Source organism: Oncorhynchus mykiss, chromosome 6 (genome assembly GCF_013265735.2).
Source record: "Oncorhynchus mykiss isolate Arlee chromosome 6, USDA_OmykA_1.1, whole genome shotgun sequence".
Taxonomy (NCBI): domain Eukaryota; kingdom Metazoa; phylum Chordata; class Actinopteri; order Salmoniformes; family Salmonidae; genus Oncorhynchus; species Oncorhynchus mykiss.
In genome coordinates, this window is record NC_048570.1 from 5660350 (window position 1) to 5686599 (window position 26250).

The window sequence follows — 26250 nt, forward strand, 5'->3', positions numbered from 1 at the left end:
TGTCAGATGAATTGTAATTAATTGCAAAGTCCCTCTTTGCCATGCAAATGAACTGAAACGCAAAAAAAATATTTACACTGCATTTCAGCCCTGCCACAAAAAGACAAGCTAACATCATGTCAGTGATTCTCTCAGTAACACAGGTCTGAGTGTTGACAAGGACAAGGCTGGAGATCACTCTGTCATGCTGATTGAGTTCGAATAACAGACTGGAAGCTTCTAAGGGAGGGTGGTGCTTGGAATCATTGTTCTTCCTCTGTCAACCATGGTTACCTGCAAGGAAACACGTGCCGTCATCATTGCTTTGCACAAAATGGGCTTCACAGGCAAGGATATTGCTGCCAGTAAAATAGCACCTAAATCAACCATTTATCGGACCATCAAGAACTTCAAGGAGAGCGGTTCAAGTGTTGTGAAGAAGGCTTCAGGGCACCCAAGAAAGTCCAGCAAGCGCCAGGACCGTCTCCTAAAGTTGATTCAGCTGCGGGATCGGGGCACCACCAGCACAGAGCTTGCTCAGACACTGAAGCAGCAACTTTGTGGACATTAATATTTGTGTCATTCTCAAAACTTGTGACCAACGACGGAGAGAACGGGTTCAGAATATAAGCATCAAGGAAAGAGAGCCATCTATGCATATTGGTCTCAGTTTCAGCACCAACTAGTACAGTTTTAAATACTCTGATCTTGCATTTTAGGGTTAGGAAGGTTTGTATGAATCATTAAATGTCACGTTCTGACCTCTATTTCCTTTGTTTTTGTATTTATTTAGTATGGTCAGGGCGTGAGTTGGGTGGGCAGTCTGTTTGTTTTTCTATGTTTTGGTCTAGTTCTATGTTCGGCCTGATATGGTTCTCAATCAGAGGCAGGTGTTCGTCATTGTCTCTGATTGGGAACCATATTTAGGTAGCCTGGGTTTCACTGTGTGTTTGTGGGTGATTGTTCCTGTCTTTGTGTTTGCACCAGATAGGGCTGTTTTTGTTCTCACGTTTCTTGTTTTCGTTAGTTTTGTTCATGTATAGTGTCTTCATTAAAATACGATGAACAACCACCACGCTGCGTTTTGGTCCGCCTCTACTACACAACAAGAGAACCGTTACAGAATCACCCACCGCAACAGGACCAAGCGGCGTGGTAACGGGCAACAGCGGCACAAGGAGGAATGGACTTGGGATGATGTGTTGGACGGCAAGGGTTGCTACACATGGGAGGAGATCCTGGCGGGAAAGGATCGCCTTCCATGGGAACAGGTGGAGGCAGCGAGGAGAGCAGAGGCAGTCGGAGAGAGGAGCCGGCGATATGAGGGAACACGGTTGGCAAGGAAGCCCGGGAGTCAGCCCCAAAAATTTCTTGGGGGGGGGCTAACAGGGAGTATGGCTACGCCAGGTAGGAGACCTGAGCCAACTTCCTGTGGTTACCGGGGGGCTAGAGAGACCGGGCAGGCACCGTGTTATGCTGTGGAGCGCACGGTGTCCCCAGTGCGGGTGCACAGCCCGGTGCGGTACATTCCAGCTCCGCGTATCGGCCGGGCTAGAGTGGGCATCGAGCCAAGTGCCATGAAGCCGGCTCTACGCATCTGGTCTCCAGTGCGTCTCCTTGGGCCGGCTTACATGGCACCAGCCTTGCGCACGGTGTCCCCGGTTCGCCTGCATAGCCCAGTGCGGGCTATTCCACCTCGCCGCACTGGCAGGGCGACCGGGACCATTCAACCGGGTAAGGTTGGGCAGGCTCGGTGCTCAAGAGCTCCAGTGCGCCTGCACGGCCCGGTCTATCCATCACCACCTCCACGCACCAGCCCTCCGGTGGCAGCTCCCCGTACCAGGCTGTCTCTCCGGCCCATCCTTGCAGGGGCTCTCTCCTCTCCAGCGCTGCCGGAGTCTCCCGCCTCTCCGGCGCTACCAGAGCCTCCCTCCTCTCCAGCGCTGCCGGAGTCTCCCGCCTGTCCGGCGCCTCTGCCGGAGCCTCCCGCCTATCCGGCGCCTCTGCCGGAGCCTCCCGCCTGTCCGGCGCCTCTGCCGGAGCCTCCCGCCTGTCCGGCGCCTCTGCCGGAGCCTCCCGCCTGTCCGGCGCCTCTGCCGGAGCCTCCCGCCTGTCCGGCGCCTCTGCCGGAGCCTCCCGCCTGTCCGGCGCCGCTGCCGGAGCCTCCCGCCTGTCCGGCGCCGCTGCCGGAGCCTCCCGCCTGTCCGGCGCCGCTGCCGGAGCCTCCCGCCTGTCCGGCGCCGCTGCCGGAGCCTCCCGCCTGTCCGGCGCCGCTGCCGGAGTCTCCCGCCTCTCCGGCGCTACCAGGGCCTTCCTTTTCTCCAGCGTTGCCGGAGCTTCCCGTCTGCCCAGCGCCAGCTGAGCTTCCCGTCTGCCCAGCGCCAGCTGAGCTTCCCGTCTGCCCAGCACCAGCTGAGCCTCCCGTCTGCCCAGCGCCGCCAACGCCGCCCGTCTGCCCAGCGCCGCCAACGCCGCCCGTCTGCCCAGCGCCGCCAACGCCGCCCGTCTGCCCAGCGCCGCCAGTGCCGCCCGTCTGCCCAGCGCCGCCAGTGCCGCCCGTCAGCCCAGCGCCGCCAGTGCCGCCCGTCAGCCAGGGGCCGCCAGTGCCGCCCGTCAGCCAGGGGCCGCCAGTGCCGCCCGTCAGCCAGGGGCCGCCAGTGCCGCCCGTCAGCCAGGGGCCGCCAGTGCCGCCAGTCAGCCAGGGGCCGCCGGTGCCGCCAGTCAGCCAGGGGCCGCCAGTAAGCCAGGGGCCGCCAGTGCCGTCAGTCAGCCAGGGGCCGCCCGAGCAGCTGCCCCTCTGTCCAGAGCAGCTGTCGCCCCTCTGTCCCGAGCAGCTGCCGCCCCTCTGTCCCGAGCAGCTGCCGCCCCTCTGTCCCGAGCAGCTGCCGCCCCTCTGTCCCGAGCAGCTGCCGCCCCTCTGTCCCGAGCAGCTGTCCCTCTGTCCCGAGCAGCTGTCCCTCTGTCCAGAGCAGCCATCGCCCCTCTGTCCCGAGCTGCTATCGCCCCTCTGTCCCGAGCTGCTATCGCCCCTCTGTCCCGAGCTGCTATCGCCCCTTTGTCCCGAGCAGTTGTCCCTCTGTCCCGAGCAGCTGCTTCACCTCTGTCCCGAGCTGCCCCTCTGTCCCGAGCAGCCCCTCTGTCCAGTGGGGTCATTGAGAGGGGTGGTCATGGTGAGTAAGCCAGGGAGGCGGACAATAAGGCGGACTAAGACAATGGTGAAGTGGGGTCCGCGTCCCGCGCCAGAGCCGCCACCGCGGACAGACGCCCACCCAGACCCTCCCCTATAGGTCAAGGTTTTGCGGCCGGAGTCCGCACCTTTGGGGGGGGGTACTGTCACGTTCTGACCTCTATTTCCTTTGTTTTTGTATTTATTTAGTATGGTCAGGGCGTGAGTTGGGTGGGCAGTCTGTTTGTTTTTCTATGTTTTGGTCTAGTTCTATGTTCGGCCTGATATGGTTCTCAATCAGAGGCAGGTGTTCGTCATTGTCTCTGATTGGGAACCATATTTAGGTAGCCTGGGTTTCACTGTGTGTTTGTGGGTGATTGTTCCTGTCTTTGTGTTTGCACCAGATAGGGCTGTTTTTGTTCTCACGTTTCTTGTTTTCGTTAGTTTTGTTCATGTATAGTGTCTTCATTAAAATACGATGAACAACCACCACGCTGCGTTTTGGTCCGCCTCTACTACACAACAAGAGAACCGTTACATTAAAAAAGAACACGTTTAGAGAGTCTTTATGACAAAATATATATATATATTGATTAGTAAAATACACAGTGGTTTGATTCATCCTGAAAAGTTGTCATATTCAAGTTCAACCGTGAAATATTGGAAGGTGGAAAAGTGTATAATATGGGGTTGAACAATAGTCCTATAAATCTACCTGAATAATCATCACTAACCATGGAATTTTATGACAACAGTCTAGTCGTTGTGAACCGTGCGCTCCAGGTTTAACCTGCTGTCTGGGTTCCATAATGATTCAACTAGACTCCATGTCCCAAATTACTACACAACATTAGCCTAGTGCTATCCACCAATGCTAGCATCCCTCAGGAACTTCTACACAGACGTGACAGAGGAAATATAGGTCAACGGATATGGAATGATGCAAAATTGTAAACTACATATTGAAGAAAACTAACATTATAGTGACAGTTATAAATTGTTTGTGGGTATTACTGATGGTGGCTCCCGATAATGGCTAATATTTAACATCATACAAATGTTTTTTTTTTAAAGTAAAACGGAGAAAATCCTGGGCATATAATCAAACCATTGTAAAGTACATCAACTCGTCATGTTAAGCCTACGGAAGCCTATAGCTTCCAAATTTCATCCACGACAAATTACGAGGGCACACAATTAGAATTCTGAATAACGGCAACAGCTTTTTATATTTTCTAACTTCACTGTGGAACAAAACATGTCATGTTGATATGATTTTCAGTTCTCTTCCATATGACCGGTATCACATTCGTCTCCAGGGATCATAATATTTTTTTTTTAACACAATCCCCTTCGCCAAACTCATTCACCTATCTCTTATCTGTAGCTCTATTATTCATTTATACATTTCACGGAGAATGGTGTTATTTCTATCTGGAAAAAATTAAGTAGATACTTTTTTTCACTTGGTACAAGAAGGTTCGCTCGACCTTTATTCATGGTTTCCTGGCGCGTAAAGGTGGTAGAATGAGGGCAAGATCAGAATACGGCATATCTGTAGACACACCTCCATCTATTCTAACTCCACCCCCGAAGGAAACAGCGGGGTGAATAACATGTTCATGGTATAAAAAATATGCAGAGAGAGAAAAGTGCATTAAAAAATTGAATTACATTTCCGTTTATGCACGCTTAACTCAGATTGAAATCAGTCCCTATGCAATTATATTTATGCCTGATATTTGTTTTAGATGGTTTATTGTACTGTATTGAAGTGTATTGTACTGTATTAAAGTGTATTGTACTGTATTGACGTGTATTGTACTGTATTAAAGTGTATTGTACTGTATTGAAGTGTATTGTACTGTATTCAAGTGTATTGTACTGTATTAAAGTGTATTGTACTGTATTGATGTGTTTTGTACTGTATTGAAGTGTATTGTACTGTATTAAAGTGTATTGTATTGAAGTGTATTGTACTGTATTGAAGTGTATCGTACTGTACAGTAGTGTATTGTACTGTATTAAAGTGTATTGTACTGAAGTGTATTGTATTGAAGTGTATTGTATATAAGTGTATTGTACTGAAGTGTATTGTTCTGTATTGAAGTGTATTGTACTGTATTAAAGTGTATTGTACTGTATTAAAGTGTATTGTACTGTATTAACGTGTATTGTACTGTATTGAAGTGTGTTGTACTGTATTAAAGTGTATTGTACTGTATTAAAGTGTATTGTACTGTATTAAAGTGTATTGTACTGTATTAAAGTGTGTGTGAATGTGGTGAAACATGGCATACATATCAGAAAGTTGTCCGATTTTAAACATATGAGTTGAATGTGTTGTTCTGAATGACGATCAAAAATAAATATAGTAAAAATCCTTATCACTACGTAGGTGATGATTGGCTAGCTAACAGAAGCCAGGTTACTACGTAGCTAATGATTGGCTAACAGAAGCCAGGTTACTACGTAGCTAATGATTGGCTAACAGAAGCCTTATTACTACGTAGCTAATGATTGGCTAGCTAACAGAAGCCAGGTTACTACGTAGGTAATGATTGGCTGGCTAACAGAAGCCAGGTTACTACGTAGGTAATGATTGGCTAACAGAAGCCTTATTACTACGTAGCTAATGATTGGCTAGCTAACAGAAGCCAGGTTACTACGTAGGTAATGATTGGCTAGCTAACAGAAGCCAGGTTACTACGTAGGTAATGATTGGCTAGCTAACAGAAGCCAGGTTACTACGTAGGTAATGATTGGCTAGCTAACAGAAGCCAGGTTACTACGTAGCTAATGATTGGCTAACAGAAGCCAGGTTACTACGTAGCTAATGATTGGCTAGCTAACAGAAGCCAGGTTACTACGTAGCTAATGATTGGCTAGCTAACAGAAGCCAGGTTACTACGTAGGTAATGATTGGCTAGCTAACAGAAGCCAGGTTACTACGTAGCTAATGATTGGCTAACAGAAGCCAGGTTACTACGTAGCTAATGATTGGCTAACAGAAGCCAGGTTACTACATAGCTAATGATTGGCTAGCTAACAGAAACCAGGTTACTACGTAGCTAATGATTGGCTAACAGAAGCCAGGTTACTACATAGCTAATGATTGGCTAGCTAACAGAAGCCAGGTTACTACGTAGCTAATGATTGGCTAACAGAAGCCAGGTTACTACGTAGCTAATGATTGGCTAGCTAACAGAAACCAGGTTACTACGTAGCTAATGATTGGCTAACAGAAGCCAGGTTACTACGTAGCTAATGATTGGCTAGCTAACAGAAACCAGGTTACTACGTAGCTAATGATTGGCTAACAGAAGCCAGGTTACTACGTAGCTAATGATTGGCTGGCTAACAGAAGCCAGGTTACTACGTAGCTAATGATTGGCTGGCTAACAGAAGCCAGGTTACTACGTAGCTAATGATTGGCTAACAGAAGCCAGGTTACTACGTAGCTAATGATTGGCTAGCTAACAGAAGCCAGGTGTGGCTGGCAGCACAGTACGGTGTCACACAGTACTGCCATTGTTCTCCAGCTGGAGAATATAGTCACATCTCTGAGTGATGCTCAGCTTCTTACCGAATTGGATTAGTATCCCATGCAACTCACCATCGTGGTTCTGGTGGTTTCCCCCTCCCCTCCCCGCTCCCTCGTACCTCATTGCTAGACAGGAAACGGTTTTTCCAACACTTAACGAGGAGATCCAATCAACTCCGACACCACAGCTGGCTTTCGTCCATTCGCCTTGCAGCCTCTTCAGGGTGGGCCAATCAGCATCTGAACAGACAGGTGGAATCAGATCGTTGAAAACGTGCGTTTAGTATCCAACCCCATGTTTCAAAACTGGGTTTTGCAGGTTGGAATCACAAGTCCAAGTGAGGGTGTGTTTTTCTCGGAGGAGGGGTTAAAAGAACATAAAGAAATGACATACTTTGAAAATGTGAAAACGACAATGGACACACTCACACGCACACGCACACACACACACACACACTCACACACACTCACACACACACTCACTCACACACACTCACACACACTCACACACACACACACACACACTCACGCAACCACATTATGTGTGAAACTGTTGATTGAACTCATCTGCGTTAGCGTGATATCTATACATGGAACACGTTCAGCAGGAAAGCTTAGCTTGCCTCTCCCTACTTACTACTAACCTAGTAGATTACAGCCTGGGAAATGTGTACTGAAACAGTTGTCAAGTCTCTAATACACACTAGAGTATTGACTGTAAAATACACAGCATATTGACTATAAATTACACAGAGTATTGACAATACAGGACACAGAATATCGACTATAAATTACACACAGTATTGACAATACAGGACACAGAATATTGACTATAAATTACACACAGTATTGACAATACAGGACACAGAATATTGACTATAAATTACACAAAGTATTGACAATACAGGACACAGAATATTGACTATAAATGACATTGTGAATGTCTCCTTTCCTCAATGTAAATTCTTCACATTCATAAGCACCCCGCCAGCACATACAGTTTATATATACTGTATATATATATATCCATATCCATATATATCCATCTCTATACTCTTTCCAAAACTTCTCTTTAAGAGATGAGTACCATGTAATGTGCCTTAATGTGTTTGGAAACCAGGAAGAGAGTAGCCGAGGCAGCAGCTAATGGGAATCCGTAATAAATACAAATCACCAAGGATCTTCTTCTAAGAATCCCCCAATATGTCTGTCCTCTCTCCCAGCTATCTCAATCAGTGAAGCAGTGTTGTCCTCTCTCCCAGCTATCTGAAGCAGTGTTGTTCTCTCTCCCAGCTATCTGAAGCAGTGTTGTCCTCTCTCCCAGCTATCTGAAGCAGTGTTGTCCTCTCTCCCAGCTATCTCAATCAGTGAAGCAGTGTTGTCCTCTCTACCAGCTATCTCAATCAGTGAAGAAGTGTTGTCCTCTCTCCCAGCTATCTGAAGCAGTGTTGTCCTCTCTCCCAGCTATCTCAATCAGTGAAGCAGTGTTGTCCTCTCTCCCAGCTATCTAAAGCAGTGTTGTCCTCTCTCCCAGCTATCTGAAGCAGTGTTGTCCTCTCTCCCAGCTATCTGAAGCAGTGTTGTCCTCTCTCCCAGCTATCTGAAGAAGTGTTGTCCTCTCTCCCAGCTATCTCAATCAGTGAAGCAGTGTTGTCCTCTCTCCCAGCTATCTAAAGCAGTGTTGTCCTCTCTCCCAGCTATCTGAAGAAGTGTTGTCCTCTCTCCCAGCTATCTGAAGCAGTGTTGTCCTCTCTCCCAGCTATCTGAAGCAGTGTTGTCCTCTCTCCCAGCTATCTGAAGCAGTGTTGTCCTCTCTCCCAGCTATCTGAAGCAGTGTTGTCCTCTCTCCCAGCTATCTGAAGCAGTGTTGTCCTCTCTCCCAGCTATCTGAAGCAGTGTTGTCCTCTCTCCCAGCTATCTGAAGCAGTGTTGTTCTCTCTCCCAGCTATCTGAAGAAGTGTTAATCCAGTCTAACATGTTTAATTACCTGCTTCCCCGTTCAAAAGAGAATTGTAATTATGTTTAACAACATAACGCCACATACACACACACGCACGCACACGCACGCACGCACGCACACACACACACACACATACACGCGCCAACATTCACAACAATAACAAAATCGAGACTAAATAAGATGATTTATGTCACATTTGCATGTATTTACGAGACACATTGATTTGAGCCGTTTTAAGTTCCTTTTAAAAGAAGAAAATGCTGGGAACTGATGCACCAATGGGAAGACTTTATCAGTAGTTAACCAGATGCACACAATTATATTCAGCAAGACTCACTGGAGCTGCTACTGTGTGCCAAACCAACAAGCTGTTCTGTTTTAAACAACAATTCTACTCAACACAACTCTCCCGCTCAAACAATTCCCTGTGCAGACCAGCCACTGTGACTCATCTGCATAGTATGAGGTAGATGACATCATAATGAGCATCGATTCTGTAATTGGTAAGACGTTAGAAGTGCAAAATGTAGTTTACGCATATGTTGAACTTGTTTCAGTTAAATAAGGCAATGGCCAAGATACTAATTTCCACTAGTTGTGAATTGATTGTCGTATTCCTAAAAGCAGGTTAGTAGTATTTTTCATAATTGTTTTATATGCGTTTTTCTTTTTGTGAGTCTCACAGAGAAGGACACCTATTGCTAGATGAGTAAAAATAAAAAATAAAAAGCAGACATTGACTATTCCTTTGAGCACGGTGAAGTTATTCATTACACTTTGGATGGTGTATCAATACACCCAGTCACTACAAAGATACAGGCGTCCTTCTTAACTCAGTTGCCGGAGAGGAAGGAAACTGCTCAGGGATTTCACCATGGGGCAAATGGTGATTTGAAAACAGTTACAGAGTTTAATAGCTGTGATAGGAGAAAACTGAGGACGGATCTACAACATTGCAGTTACTCCACAATACTAACCTAAATGAGAGAGTAAAAAGAAGGAAGCCTGTACAGAAATGTGCAATAACGCACTAAAGTAACACTGCAAAAACATATGACAAAGTAATTCCCTTTTTGTCCTGAATCCAAAGCGTTATGTTTGGGGCAAATCCAACACAACACATCACTGAGTACCACTCTTCATATTTTTAGGCATGGTGGTGGCTGCATCATGTTATTGGTATGCTTGTCATCGTTAAGGACTTGGATTTTTTTTAGGATAAAAATTAAAGGAAGCAAGCTAAGCACAGGCAAAATTCTAGAAGAAAACTTGGTTCAGTCTGCTTTCCACCAGCCACTTGGAGACAAATCCACTTTTCAGCAGGACAATAACCTAAAACACAAGGCCAAATATACACTGGAGTTACTTACCAAGACGACACTGATGTTCCTGAGTGGCCTAGTAACAGTTTTTCCTTAAAAATCAACTTTAAAATCTATGGCAGGACTTGAGAATGTCTGGCTAGCAATGATCAACAGCCAACTTGACAGAGCTTGAACATTTATGTTGTATTTTGTGTAGATCGTTGACAAAAGACAATAAAATCCATTTTAATCCGACTTTGTAACACAAAAAAACGTGGAACAACTCAATAGGAGTGAATACTTTCTGAAGGCACTGTATATGTTTCATGATATTCCCATGGATCCTTACATCAAGTTTGCTGATTCTTAGTTCTCTTACTGGCCTGGTTACAGTTGACAGTTGCAGCAGGGCCCTTATGAGGAGGCCTCTCCTGAGTGAATTAGGACCTCTAGTGGGGAATCTTGAAATTGCATGTTGAGTGTAAATGGAGCAGTCTGCTTTAAAGGGGCAGTCTGCAGTTCAAACAAAAGAAAGTGGCCAACCCCCCCACTGTTTCACAAACAGTGGAGAAAAGCACGTTTATATTTTAGGATTCTGATTGGGTACAACGGTTGAACTAAGCTCATGAAACATTTCTAAGTTTTATTCTTCAGGAATCAATGGGTATGCAATTAAATTGTCTAAAAACTTGTTGTAGAAATCGCAGATTGAACCCTTCAAATGCCCATGATCTCTGGTGCCTTTAAAGGACACATTCCAGAACATGTTGGAAACAGTCTTGTGTTTTCTACAATATGGTATTCAGAAATGCATTTATTTATTTTACAACAAAGGTGGCAGCGGGAGGAGGTAGGGAACTGGTCTGTCTGCCCAATATAAAGGATCAAAACTGGAGGAGGGGGACAGCGGGAGGAGGTAGGGAACTGGTCTGTCTGCCCCATATAAAGGATCACAACTGGCAGAGGAATAAAAATAGCGTAAATAGGAAAGAATACCAGTTTCCATTTGAGGACCAGGATGGTGACAACTGAGCCATACAGATTGCAAAATAGTGGAGAAGAGATTTTTTGATGTACCGATCCCATGGTACAGTAGTGGGCCCATTAACACTGAGGTGGCCCACCTCTCAACTATCTATTTGTACACTGTAGATATACAACATGATGTTTGCTTTATGTATATATTTTTTTACAGCGATATCTTAATTAATAGGATTGTTATGAGTGTATTTATATTTAGAAGATATTGTGTTATCAATGCACACATCATGATACACCACTAGTAATCTCTTACCCATAAAGTTGCCATTTCAACAGTGATGTGGACTGGTGCTGGTCCCGTGTCTGGGGAGATCAAAAACAACATTAACAACTTCTTGACTCCACAGGATTTTACAAAGTGATAAGAGAACAGGAGCCTGAAGCATCCAGTGAATGAGATCGACTAAGGGATTGGAGATCAGAAACTCTAGTCAAGTTGATCTCAGCGGGTCAAGTTGATCTCAGCGGGTCAAGTTGATCTCAGCGTGTCAAGTTGATCTCAGCGGGTCAAGTTGATCTCAGCGGGTCAAGTTGATCTCAGCGGTCAAGTTGATCTCAGCGGGTCAAGTTGATCTCAGCGGTCAAGTTGATCTCAGCGGTCAAGTTGATCTCAGCGGTCAAGTCGATCTCAGCGGTCAAGTCGATCTCAGCGGTTGTGTCTCTTAAGCAAGATTCATCAAATCACATTTACATTACATTACATTACAGCTCGGAAAATAACTTTCCTAACCCATGTTAATGCACAACATTCGCCTACGCCCTATTCACAACACAAAACTATATTTTATATATTGCTTGTTTATAACACTTATTTATTTTGTTTGAGGTGTTTGAGGTTTACGTCATAGGTGTAGGGGGGAAGTTATGTTTGAGGTGTAGGGGGGGGAAGTTATGTTTGAGGTGTAGGGGGGGAAGTTATGTTTGAGGTGTAGGGGGGGAAGTTATGTTTGAGGTGTAGGGGGGAAGTTATGTTTGAGGTGTAGGGGGGGAAAGTTATGTTTGAGGTGTAGGGGGGGAAAGTTATGTTTGAGGTGTAGGGGGGGAAAGTTATGTTTGAGGTGTAGGGGGGGAAAGTTATGTTTGAGGTGTAGGGGGGGAAAGTTATGTTTGAGGTGTAGGGGGGGAGTTATGTTTGAGGTGTAGGGGGGGAAAGTTATGTTTGAGGTGTAGGGGGGGAAGTTATGTTTGAGGTGTAGGGGGGGAAGTTATGTTTGAGGTGTAGGGGGGGAAGTTATGTTTGAGGTGTAGGGGGGGAAGTTATGTTTGAGGTGTAGGGGGGAGGTTATGTTTGAGGTGTAGGGGGAAAGTTATGTTTGAGGTGTAGGGGGGGAAAGTTATGTTTGAGGTGTAGGGGGGGAAAGTTATGTTTGAGGTGTAGGGGGGAAGTTATGTTTGAGGTGTAGGGGGAAAGTTATGTTTGAGGTGTAGGGGGAAAGTTATGTTTGAGGTGTAGGGGGGGAAAGTTATGTTTGAGGTGTAGGGGGGGAAAGTTATGTTTGAGGTGTAGGGGGGGAAAGTTATGTTTGAGGTGTAGGGGGGGAAAGTTATGTTTGAGGTGTAGGGGGGGAGTTATGTTTGAGGTGTAGGGGGGGAAAGTTATGTTTGAGGTGTAGGGGGGGAAGTTATGTTTGAGGTGTAGGGGGGGAAAGTTATGTTTGAGGTGTAGGGGAGAAGTTATGTTTGAGGTGTAGGGGGGGAAGTTATGTTTGAGGTGTAGGGGGGAGGTTTACGTTTGAGGTGTAGGGGGGAAGTTATGTTTGAGGTGTAGGGGGGAAGTTATGTTTGAGGTGTAGGGGGGAAGTTATGTTTGAGGTGTAGGGGGGGAAGTTATGTTTGAGGTGTAGGGGGGAGGTTTACGTTTGAGGTGTAGGGGGGAAGTTATGTTTGAGGTGTAGGGTGGGGAGGTCTGTTTGAGGTGTAGGGGGGAAGTTATGTTTGAGGTGTAGGGGGGGAAGTTATGTTTGAGGTGTAGGGTGAAGTTATGTTTGAGGTGTAGGGGGGAAGTTATGTTTGAGGTGTAGGGGGGGAGTTATGTTTGAGGTGTAGGGGGGGAAGGTATGTTTGAGGTGTAGGGGGGAAGTTATGTTTGAGGTGTAGGGGGGGGAAGTTATGTTTGAGGTGTAGGGGGGAAGTTATGTTTGAGGTGTAGGGGGGAAGTTATGTTTGAGGTGTAGGGGGGGAAGTTATGTTTGAGGTGTAGGGGGGAGGTTTACGTTTGAGGTGTAGGGGGGAAGTTATGTTTGAGGTGTAGGGTGGGGAGGTCTGTTTGAGGTGTAGGGGGGAAGTTATGTTTGAGGTGTAGGGGGGGAAGTTATGTTTGAGGTGTAGGGTGAAGTTATGTTTGAGGTGTAGGGGGGAAGTTATGTTTGAGGTGTAGGGGGGGAGTTATGTTTGAGGTGTAGGGGGGGAAGGTATGTTTGAGGTGTAGGGGGGAAGTTATGTTTGAGGTGTAGGGGGGGGAAGTTATGTTTGAGGTGTAGGGGGGGGAAGTTATGTTTGAGGTGTAGGGGAGAAGTTATGTTTGAGGTGTAGGGGAGAAGTTATGTTTGAGGTGTAGGGGGGGAAGTTATGTTTGAGGTGTAGGGGAGAAGTTATGTTTGAGGTGTAGGGGGGAAGTTACGTTTGAGGTGTAGGGGGGAAGTTATGTTTGAGGTGTAGGGGGGGAGTTATGTTTGAGGTGTAGGGGGGGAAGGTATGTTTGAGGTGTAGGGGGGAAGTTATGTTTGAGGTGTAGGGGGGGGAAGTTATGTTTGAGGTGTAGGGGGGGGAAGTTATGTTTGAGGTGTAGGGGAGAAGTTATGTTTGAGGTGTAGGGGAGAAGTTATGTTTGAGGTGTAGGGGGGGAAGTTATGTTTGAGGTGTAGGGGAGAAGTTATGTTTGAGGTGTAGGGGGGAAGTTACGTTTGAGGTGTAGGGGGGGAAGTTATGTTTGAGGTGTGGGGGGGGGGGTTATGTTTGAGGTGTAGGGGGGAAGTTATGTTTGATGTGTAGGGGGGAAGTTATGTTTGAGGTGTAGGGGGGAAGTTATGTTTGAGGTTTAGGGGGGAAGTTATGTTTGAGGTGTAGGGGGGAAGTTATGTTTGAGGTGTAGGGGAGAAGTTATGTTTGAGGTGTAGGGGAGAAGGTACGTTTGAGGTGTAGGGGGGGAAGTTATGTTTGAGGTGTAGGGGAGAAGTTATGTTTGAGGTGTAGGGGGGAAGTTACGTTTGAGGTGTGGGGGGGAAGTTATGTTTGAGGTGTAGGGGGGGGGGGTTATGTTCGAGGTGTAGGGGGGAAGTTATGTTTGAGGTGTAGGGGGGAAGTTATGTTTGAGGTGTAGGGGAGAAGTTATGTTTGAGGTGTAGGGGAGAAGGTACGTTTGAGGTGTAGGGGGGAAGATCCGTTTGAGGCTAACTACTGGTCTAGCTACTGGTCTAACTACTGGTCTAACCACTAGTCTAGCTACTGGTCTAACTACTAGTCTAACTACTGGTCTAACTACTAGTCTAAATACTGGTCTGACTACTAGTCTAACTACTGGTTTAGCTACTGGTCTAGCTACTGGTCTAGCTACTGGTCTAACTACTGGTCAAGCTACTGGTCAATATACTGGTCTAGCTACTGTTCTAACTACTGTTCTAACCACTGGTCTAGCTACTGGTCTAGCTACTGGTCTAGCTACTGGTCTAGCTACTGGTCTAACTACTGGTCTAGCTACTGGTCTAACTACTGGTCTAACTACTGGCCTAGCTCCTGGTCTAACTACTGGTCTGACTACTGCTCTAACTACTGCTCTAACTACTGGTCCTACTACTGATTTAACTACTGGTCTAGCTACTGGTCTAACTACTGGTTTATCCTACACTGGAATTCTCACAAAACTACAGAGAACACCGGAAATCAATCAACTGTTTCAATGTTTTTAATCACTAAAAAGGCACCAAATACAGGCATCATATTAATAGCATTGGAATAATTTCCACAACTGATAGCACCAAAAACGTAATGTCATCTCCCCAACTTCCAAATGTTTTTTTTGATAGGCATACCGTTCTATGACAGAGAGAGAGAGAGAGAGAGAGAGAGAGAGAGAGAGAGAGAGAAAGAGAGAGACAGAGAGACAGAGAGAGAGACACAGAGAGAGACAGAGCCAAAGAGACAGAGACAGAGAGAGAGACACAGAGAGAGAGAGAGAGAGAGAGAGAGAGAGAGAGAGAGAGAGAGAGAGGGACAGACAGAGACAGAGAGAGAGACACAGAGAGAGAGAGAGGGACAGAGACAGAGAGAGAGACACAGAGAGAGACAGAGAGACAGAGGGACAGAGACAGAGAGAGACACAGAGAGAGAGCGCGAGAGAGAGAGAGACAGAGAGACAGAGTGACGGACTGCTGAGAGAGAAGTCCTCTGTAACCATGGACCACATCAACAAACACAGGATCAGGTAAGAGACATCTGAAACTAACCAGTACATCTAACTAATCTAAAGTAGCTTCCTCTTCCTGCTTGCAGAGAGAGAGAAAGAGAGAGAGACAGAAAGAGAGAGAGACAGAGAGAGAGAGAGACGGACATGTTTCCCATGCCAATAAAGCCCCTTGAATTGAATTGAATTGAGAGAGAGAGAGAGAGAGAGAGAGAGAGAGTGTTCATGTAGTAGTAATTGCACTTGAATATACACGGTGCACACAAAACATTAGGAACACCTGCTCTTTCCATGATATAGACTGACCAGGTGAATCCAGGTGAAAGCTATGATCCCCTATTGATGTCACTGATGTTATATCCACTTCAATCAGTGTAGATGAAGGGAAGGAGACGGGTTAAAGAAGGATTTTTAAGCCTCCAGACATTTGAGACATGTGTGCCATTCAGAGGGTGAATGGGCAAGACAAAAGATTTAAGTGCCTTTGAACGGGGGATGGTAATAGGTGCCAGGCCACACCTGTTTGAGTGTGTCAAGAACTAGAACGCTGCTGGGTTTTAGACGCTCAACAGTTTCCCGTGTGTATCAAGAATGGTCCACCACCCTTTGGGTCCACCACTCAAAGGACATCCAGGGTCCAGCATCCCTGTGGTCCAGCATCCCTGTGGTCCAGCATCCCTGTGGTCCAGCATCCCTGTGGTCCAGCATCACTGCTTTTGAAACCCAACATATTGAGGCTGTTCTGAGGGCAAAAGGGGGTGACACTCATTAGGAAGGTGTTCCCTAATGTTCTCTACACTCAGTGTATATAATAAACACACTACTAGTTCAGTTGTGGACAACGGATCATAACTCACCGTAGGCCTGAATCCTAACAATCTTTCTATGAATTGACAGCATGATGAATGAAAGTGGAGTTCGGATTGGGGGCATTAGTGTGTTCAACACTTTCATAGCAGTTGTGGAAATGCAATTATGAAGCAGAGATATATCTGAACTATTTAAACTATTCAAGACAATCTGCAGAAAAAGTCCCTGAGCTACCTAGCGTACATTGATCATTTTGCCGATGTTAGCTACCTAGCGCACATTGATCATTTTGGCGATGTTAGCTACCTAGCGTACAGTGATCAGTTTGGCGATGTTAGCTACCTAGCAGCGCACATTGATCATTTTGGCGATGTTAGCTACCTAGCGTACATTGATCATTTTGGCGATGTTAGCTACCTAGGGTACATTGATCATTTTGGCGATGTTAGCTACCTAGCGTAAATTGATCATTTTGGCGATGTTAGCTACCTAGGGTACATTGATCATGTTGGCGATGTTAGCTACCTAGCGTACATTGATCATTTTGGCGATGTTAGCTACCTAGCGTACATTGATCATGTTGGCGATGTTAGCTACCTAGCGTACATTGATCAGTTTGGCGATGTTAGCTACCTAGCGTACATTGATCATTTTGTCGATGCTAGCTACCTAGCGTACAGTGATCAGTTTGGCGATGTTAGCTACCTAGCGTACATTGATCATTTTGCCGTTGTTGTTGAAAAACAAGGCAGCAGATTTCACCTGACTGATCCCAAAGTCTCTGGTCGTCGTTCAACGATGACGATTCATTTTTTTTTTTTAAATGAGGAAAAACTTAATCCTGTCTTATGCGATAGTTCACTCATTCCTCTATTCCTGAGGTAGCCCAGGTGTGAAATGATTTGAATAAATGCTGCATAGCTGGCCGTCAAAAACGTGTTTCAATTTTTTTTTTTTATCTCACGTCAAGGTCGTATTAAAATACATTAGCGAACAATATATTATTCCAGAACTCCAAACCAGATTTATTTTAGATTTGTCATTAAATACTCCTTAATTTCAGGATATTTTTCACAATGTTTCCCCTATGAGTAGGTGGAGTGTAGAACTGCTACTTCTACTGGTATGAACTGACACGTTGAGGAGGAGGACCAGGGTCTTACTTTTAAGGGGGCCTTTGTCGCCCTGTCTAGAAAAATAATCTAGCTAGGGGAAACACCGGAGGGAGGCGGGAGATCCTCAGACCTCAGTGCCGTCGTGGTCGAGGTTGTTGTGGAGCTTGACCTCCAGGTTGACCTGCTTGACCTTCGCCGCTCCGTTGACCTTTGCCCCTCCGTTGACCTTAGAGTTGACGTTGTCGTGATTCCGGTTGATGTTGAGGTTGATGTTCCTGACTGTGCAGTGTTTAGAGCTGAAGTTCTTCTCCAGGGTCTTCTCTAGATAGACCTCTACCTTGGTGTTCAGAGGGTACTCCTCCGCCATCTTGGACGGCTTCTTTCCAGCCGACCGTCGGCACTTCCTGAAGAGTAAAAAGGAACCCAGCAGGACGAGGACCAGCAGGGTCAGCGCAGCCACGCCCCGGCCCGTAGATCCTCCCATCTGGGGGATAAAAGTGGAGGCAACGGGGACCACGAGTCGGAGAATCTTCATGTTGGTTCCATTCTTCGTTTGGTCGCCCTCGTTATCATAGATCAGAGACTCGTCGAGGGTGAGATGCCCGCTTTGGTCCACCAGGTCCCGGCGAGCGCGGCTGTAGGCGATGCTTCGCCTCAGCTGATTGGTCAGGTCCCTGCGAGCCCGCACCATGTCGCTGCTGTGTGCAAGCTGACGGGTCAGATAACGCTGGATCCTGGTGCCGGAGATGGACTCTGGACCAATCACATAGATCACCTGCAGGTACCACTGATGTCCCGCCTCCACCTGTCAATCAAGAGAGAGAGAGTTAAAGAGATTATCCAGTACTTTTGTATACTTTTTAGCCAGTAGTTCTGAAAGTATCACTCACAAGCCAAAAGAGGTCCCCGAAAATGGTATACTACGTCACATACAAGTATTTCTGAAAGTAGTGCTGGCGAGCCAAAAAGTGGTTCCCCCCAAAAAAACGAGTGGTACGTCACATATCCACACCACTTCATTGCTCTCTCTCGCTTGCTCTGAAGCTCATTGGCTAGAACTCAAGGTTTGCTAGGAGGCTGGCCCAAGTGGAGGGAAAATGTTGGGAGAATGGAGCAGAACAAGTTCCAGAAAAAGCAGTCGCTTTCAAACTAGGGATTTTGTGTCTAATTGAGATAAGACAGTAATTCTGCTAATAAATTATGTATGTATGATCTATACATGGACATATAATGCCCAAAAGTGTGAGGTTTAAAACATACTTGGTAGTCGCCAAAGTTCCGGCGCATATCAGATCAAATAATGTTTTTTATCACTATGAAAGTTAGCCCTCAAATCTGACGAATACCTTTTTGAAGAGTATCTACATTACACATTTATAACTCATACATAATGCATTCATAAGTGGTTCAGTGGATAAGTCTTGGTCTCCACTGACCTTGTACAGGGCATCAACCTTCATGGTAAAACCATCAACACCAGGCATGGCTGTCATGGTCTGTAGTTCGGTGATATCCGATGCAAAGTTGGCCTCGAAGGGAACATCATGGAAGAACCTGTCACAGACTTCAGGCCGCTTCCGATCCTGCAGAAGAAACGTTACAACAACGCTGTCATTACCGATCTGCACCATATATATCAAACATTAGCATACATGCTAACAGTATCTACATCTATACCATATAAACACTAGCATACATGTTAACATACATGCTAACAGTATCTACATCTATACCGCATAAACACTAGCATACATGCTAACAGTGTCTACATCTATACCGTTTAAACACTGCCATACATGTTAACATACATGCTAACAGTATCTACATCTATACCGTATAAACACTGCCATACATGTTAACATACATGCTAACATTATCTACATCTATACCGTATAAACACTGCCATACATTCTAACAGTATCTACATCTATACCGTATAAATACTAGCATACATGCTAACAATATCTACATCTATACCATATAAACACTGCCATACATGCTAATATACATGCTAACAGTATCTACATCTATACCGTATAAACACTAGCATACATGCTAACAGTATCTACATCTATACCGTATAAACACTAGCATACATGCTAACAGTATCTACATCTATACCGTATGAACACTAGCATACATGTTAACATACATGCTAACAGTATCTACATCTATACCGTATGAACACTAGCATACATGTTAACATACATGTTAACAGTATCTACATCTATACCGTATAAACACTAGCATACATGCTAACAGTATCTACATCTATACTGTATAAACACTAGCATACATGTTAACATACATGCTAGCAGTATCTACATCTATACCGTATAAACACTGCCATACATGTTAACATACATGCTAACAGTATCTACATCTATACCGTATAAACACTAGCATACATGTTAACATACATGCTAACAGTATCTACATCTATACCGTATAAACACTAGCATACATGTTAACATGCATCCTAAACAGTATCTACATCAATACCATTTAAACACTGCCAAACATGTTAACATACATGCTAACAGTATCTACATCTATACCGTATAAACACTAGCATACATGTTAACCTGTTAAGCCTATAGGGGCGCTATTTCATTATTGGATAAAAAAACGTGCCCGTTTTAAGCGCAATATTTTGTCACGAAAATATGCTCGACTATGCATATAATTGACAGCTTTTGAAAGAACACAGTCTAACGTTTCCAAAACTGCAAAGATTTTATCTGTGAGTGCCACATAACTCATTCTACAGGCGAAACCAAGATGAAACGTCTAACAGGAAATGAGCAGAATCTCTGAAGCTCTGTTTTCAAATGTCTCCTCATATGGCTGTGAATGCAGCAGGAACGACCATGTGCTTTCTGTGGTTTCTTCAAGATGTCTGCAGCATTGTGACGTATTTGTAGGCATATCATTGGAAGATTGGCCATAAGAGACTACATTTTCCAGGGGTCCGCCCGGTGGCCTTTAAGAAATATATTCAAAGACTGTGAGCTATTCAAATAGGAGGAATTGTATTGTTGTGCGAGTCGGGGCACGGGTATCGTAGTGTTGGATTGTTTACGCTAATGTTTACAATAATGGGAGTTCTGTTATGACTGCTGGAAACTACAAGTTTACTGAAACTACTTTTGAGATTTAAAACTATGACTACACACTGAGAAAAGGTGAAAAGACCAGTTTGTCAGATCACATGGGTGGGCGGTCACATTGGGTGACATACCACAGACAAATAAAAAGCCTTGCCTAGCAACGCCTCGGTCGTGGGTTCAAGTTCCAGAGAGACAACGTACGAACAATGTACGCAGTCATTAACACAAGTCGGTTTGGATGAAAGCATCTGCTAAATGGGATGTACGGAATCGACAAGCAGCGACACTCCAGGTTATATTGTCTTCATTGCAGTCACACTGAACAGATTATCAGAGTGCATTTCACTAATGCAAAAAAATCGACAACACAGAACAATAGTACAACAACATTAGAGGACAATGGAAGTTAAATAACAGGAGCCAACCGTACCAGAATCAGGAACCTGTGTTTGAGGTGTTTGTTGGTCTGGATGCAGCCGTACTGAGGGCCCTCGTTGTACAGAGTCCCTGTGGGGTCGAAGAAAGGCACGTATCCATCACGTCCCGTACACAGGTACACCTTCTCCAGCTGCAGCTTGTAGGCTGCGTTCAGGTTCTGCTCTGGGTTCCACAGCACTCTGCCGTACAGCGTCTGGCCTGTAGGGGCACCAGAGACATGCTAGGTTAGGTGATACATAAGGTTTATTATATAATATAATACAAAGTGGCAACAATGCATTACATACAACAGGCTAAATATATATACAAATAAATGTATTCAATACATACAATACATTTACTGCAATATATATGATATATTAAGCAGGAAGCTTAGCGGTTATAGTGTTGGGTCAGTAACCAAACTGCAATATATATGATATATTAAGCAGAAAGCTTAGCGGTTATAGTGTTGGGTCAGTAACCAAACTGCAATATATATGACATACTAAGCAGGAAGCTTAGCGGTTATAGTGTTGGGCCAGTAACTGAACTGCAATATATATGATATATTAGGCAGGAAGCTTAGCGGTTATAGTGTTGGGCCAGTAACCAAACTGCAATATATATGATATATTAAGCAGGAAGCTTAGCGGTTATAGTGTTGGGTCAGTAACCAAACTGCAATATATATGATATATTAAGCAGGAAGCTTAGCGGTTATAGTGTTGGGTCAGTAACTGAACTGCAATATATATGATATATTAAGCAGGAAGCTTAGCGGTTATAGTGTTGGGCCAGTAACCAAACTGCAATATATATGATATATTAAGCAGAAAGCTTAGCGGTTATAGTGTTGGGGCCAGTAACCAAACTGCAATATATATGATATATTAAGCAGGAAGCTTAGCGGTTATAGTGTTGGGCCAGTAACCAAACTGCAATATATATGATATATTAAGCAGGAAGCTTAGAGGTTATAGTGTTGGGCCAGTAACCAAACTGCAATATATATGATATACTAAGCAGGAAGCTTAGCGGTTATAGTGTTGGGTCAGTAACCAAACTGCAATATATATGATATATTAAGCAGGAAGCTTAGAGGTTATAGTGTTGGGCCAGTAACCAAACTGCAATATATATGACATATTAAGCAGGAAGCTTAGCGGTTATAGTGTTGGGTCAGTAACCAAACTGCAATATATATGATATATTAAGCAGGAAGCTTAGCGGTTATAGTGTTGGGTCAGTAACCAAACTGCAATATATATGACATATTAAGCAGGAAGCTTAGCGGTTATAGTGTTGGGTCAGTAACTGAACTGCAATATATATGATATATTAGGCAGGAAGCTTAGCGGTTATAGTGTTGGGCCAGTAACCAAACTGCAATATATATGATATATTAAGCAGGAAGCTTAGCGGTTATAGTGTTGGGTCAGTAACCAAACTGCAATATATATGATATATTAAGCAGGAAGCTTAGCGGTTATAGTGTTGGGCCAGTAACCAAACTGCAATATATATGATATACTAAGCAGGAAGCTTAGCGGTTATAGTGTTGGGTCAGTAACCAAACTGCAATATATATGATATATTAAGCAGGAAGCTTAGAGGTTATAGTGTTGGGCCAGTAACCAAACTGCAATATATATGACATATTAAGCAGGAAGCTTAGCGGTTATAGTGTTGGGCCAGTAACCAAACTGCAATATATATGATATATTAAGCAGGAAGCTTAGAGGTTATAGTGTTGGGCCAGTAACCAAACTGCAATATATATGATATATTAAGCAGGAAGCTTAGCGATTATAGTGTTGGGCCAGTAACCAAACTGCAATATATATGATATATTAAGCAGGAAGCTTAGAGGTTATAGTGTTGGGCCAGTAACCAAACTGCAATATATATGATATATTAAGCAGGAAGCTTAGCGGTTATAGTGTTGGGCCAGTAACCAAACTGCAATATATATGACATACTAAGCAGGAAGCTTAGCGGTTATAGTGTTGGGCCAGTAACTGAACTGCAATATATATGACATACTAAGCAGGAAGCTTAGCGGTTATAGTGTTGGGCCAGTAACCAAACTGCAATATATATGACATACTTAGCAGGAAGCTTAGCGGTTATAGTGTTGGGCCAGTAACTGAACTGCAATATATATGATATATTAAGCAGGAAGCTTAGCGATTATAGTGTTGGGCCAGTAACCAAACTGCAATATATATGATATATTAAGCAGGAAGCTTAGAGGTTATAGTGTTGGGCCAGTAACCAAACTGCAATATATATGATATATTAAGCAGGAAGCTTAGCGATTATAGTGTTGGGCCAGTAACCAAACTGCAATATATATGATATATTAAGCAGGAAGCTTAGAGGTTATAGTGTTGGGCCAGTAACCACACTGCAATATATATGATATATTAAGCAGGAAGCTTAGCGGTTATAGTGTTGGGCCAGTAACCAAACTGCAATATATATGACATACTAAGCAGGAAGCTTAGCGGTCATAGTGTTGGGCCAGTAACTGAACTGCAATATATATGACATACTAAGCAGGAAGCTTAGCGGTTATAGTGTTGGGCCAGTAACCAAACTGCAATATATATGACATACTAAGCAGGAAGCTTAGCGGTTATAGTGTTGGGCCAGTAACTGAACTGCAATATATATGACATACTAAGCAGGAAGCTTAGAGGTTATAGTGTTGGGCCAGTAACCAAACTGCAATATATATGACATACTAAGCAGGAAGCTTAGCGGTTATAGTGTTGGGTCAGTAACCAAACTGCAATATATATGACATACTAAGCAGGAAGCTTAGCGGTTATAGTGTTGGGCCAGTAACCAAACTGCAATATATATGACATACTAAGCAGGAAGCTTAGCGGTTATAGTGTTGGGCCAGTAACCAAACTGCAATATATATGATATATTAAGCAGGAAGCTTAGAGGTTATAGTGTTGGGCCAGTAACCAAACTGCAATATATATTCAATATTAGGCAGATAGTCTAGCGGTTAAAATGTTGGGTCAGTAACCGAAAGGTCACAGGTCAGAATACCCGAGCAAACAAGGTGAAAAAGCTGTCAATGAGCCCTTGAGCAAGACACTAAAAACCCTAACTTGCTCTAGGGGCGCAGTACCACTACAGTATGGCTGACCCTGTAAAACAACACCTATCATAATACTATGACTGACCCTGTAAAACAACACCTATCATACTACTATGACTGACCCTGTAAAACAACATCTATCATACTACTATGACTGACCCTGTAAAACAACACCTATCATACTACTATGACTGACCCTGTAAAACAACATCTATCATAATACTATGACTGACCCTGTAAAACAACACCTATCATACTACTATGACTGACCCTGTAAAACAACACCTATCATACTACTATGGCTGACCGTGTAAAACAACACCTATCATACTACTATGACTGACCCTGTAAAACAACATCTATCATACTACTATGACTGACCCTGTAAAACAACACATTACACTGCACCTATCATACCTCTATGACATTCATGTTTCAATGAAGTTCCAACTTTGAGTTTGCCCAGTGATGTGTGGAACAGTCATTGTACCCATAGAGAATGCTCCCTTGTAGTCCATCTCAGCCATGGATATGTCAGAGATGGCCGGGTCCATCATGAACACCTTCTCATTGTTGCACAGCTGAAACTCAGTGTTGAGGGAGTATACCACTGGGACGGGCCGGTTGGTCTGCTGGAAGGCTATAGGTAACTGGAACCTGGAGGGGGAGGGAGGACAGGTTGGTCTGCTGGAAGGCTATAGGTAACTGGAACCTGGGGGGGAGGGAGGGAGGACAGGTTGGTCTGCTGGAAGGCTATAGGTAACTGGAACCTGGAGGGGGAGGGAGGGAGGACAGGTTGGTCTGCTGGAAGGCTATAGGTAATTGGAACCTGGGGGGGAGGGAGGGAGGACAGGTTGGTCTGCTGGAAGGCTATAGGTAACTGGAACCTGGAGGGGGAGGGAGGGAGGACAGGTTGGTCTGCTGGAAGGCTATAGGTAATTGGAACCTGGGGGGGAGGGAGGGAGGACACGTTGGTCTGCTGGAAGGCTATGGGTAACTGGAACCTGGAGGGGGAGGGAGGGCAGGTTGGTCTGCTGGAAGGCTATAGGTAACTGGAACCTGGGGGGGAGGGAGAACAGGTTGGTCTGCTGGAAGGCTATAGGTAACTGGAACCTGGAGGGGGAGGGTGGACAGGTTGGTCTGCTGGAAGGCTATGGGTAACTGGAACCTGGAGGGGGAGGGAGGGTAGGTTGGTCTGTCTGCTGAAGGCTATAGGTAACTGGAACCTGAGGGGGAGGGACGGTAGGTTGGTCTGCTGGAAGATTATAGGTAACTGGAACCTGAGGGGGAGGGAGGGAGGACAGGTTGGTCTGCTGGAAGGCTATAGGTAACAGGAACCTGAGGGGGAGGGAGGGGGGACAGGTTGGTCTGCTGGAAGGCTATAGGTAACTGGAACCTGAGGGGGAGGGAGGGTAGGTTGGTCTGCTGGAAGATTATAGGTAACTGGAACCTGAGGAGGAGGGAGGGAGGACAGGTTGGTCTGCTGGAAGGCTATAGGTAACTGGAACCTGGGGGGGAGGGAGGGAGGGCAGGTTGGTCTGCTGGAAGGCTATAGGTAATTGGAACCTGGGGGGGAGGAAGGGAGGGCAGGCTGGTCTGCTGGAAGGCTATAGGTAACTGGAACCTGGGGGGGAGGGAGGGAGGGCAGGTTGGTCTGCTGGAAGGCTATAGGTAACTGGAACCTGGGGGGGAGGGAGGGAGGGCAGGTTGGTCTGCTGGAAGGCTATAGGTAATTGGAACCTGGGGGGAGGGAGGGAGGGCAGGCTGGTCTGCTGGAAGGCTATAGGTAATTGGAACCTGGGGGGAGGGAGGGAGGGCAGGCTGGTCTGCTGGAAGGCTATAGGTAACTGGAACCTGGAGGGGGAGGGAGGGCAGGCTGGTCTGCTGGAAGGCTATAGGTAACTGGAACCTGGAGGGGGAGGGAGGGCAGGCTGGTCTGCTGGAAGGCTATAGGCAACTGGAACCTGGGGGTTCCAGTTACCAGGTTGCTATATGTAGAGCAGCATAACCATTCCTAGAATTCTGGTTTAAACACTCTCGTTTCAACCTATTACAGACAGAGAGCAAGCAAGGTCATCAATAAGTAAATAACAAACGTCCAAGGATGGACCCTTGAGGAACACCGCAATTTACTCTACCGTTCAAAAGTTTGGGGTCACTTAGAAATGTCCTTGTTTTTGAAAGAAAATACATATTTTTTTGTCCATTAAAATAACATCAAATTGATCAGAAAAATTGCGTAGCTGGAAACCGCAGATGTTTTATGGAATATCTACATAGGCGT

General features: G+C 45.2%; 1 protein-coding gene across 1 annotated transcript in view; it reads right to left on the bottom strand.

Moving 5' to 3' along the window:
• The window catches only part of LOC110525177 (extracellular matrix protein FRAS1), a 312474-nt gene that overhangs the window by 4143 nt on the left and 282081 nt on the right, over window positions 1-26250 (bottom strand). The window contains exons 71-74 of the mRNA XM_036979249.1: window positions 24457-24623; window positions 20859-21064; window positions 18755-18901; window positions 16438-18123 (exon numbers count right to left, since the gene is read on the bottom strand). Of these exons, the coding sequence (XP_036835144.1) occupies window positions 17443-18123; window positions 18755-18901; window positions 20859-21064; window positions 24457-24623 (1201 nt within the window). The 3' untranslated portion in view covers window positions 16438-17442. The remainder of the gene's footprint in view (window positions 1-16437; window positions 18124-18754; window positions 18902-20858; window positions 21065-24456; window positions 24624-26250) is intronic.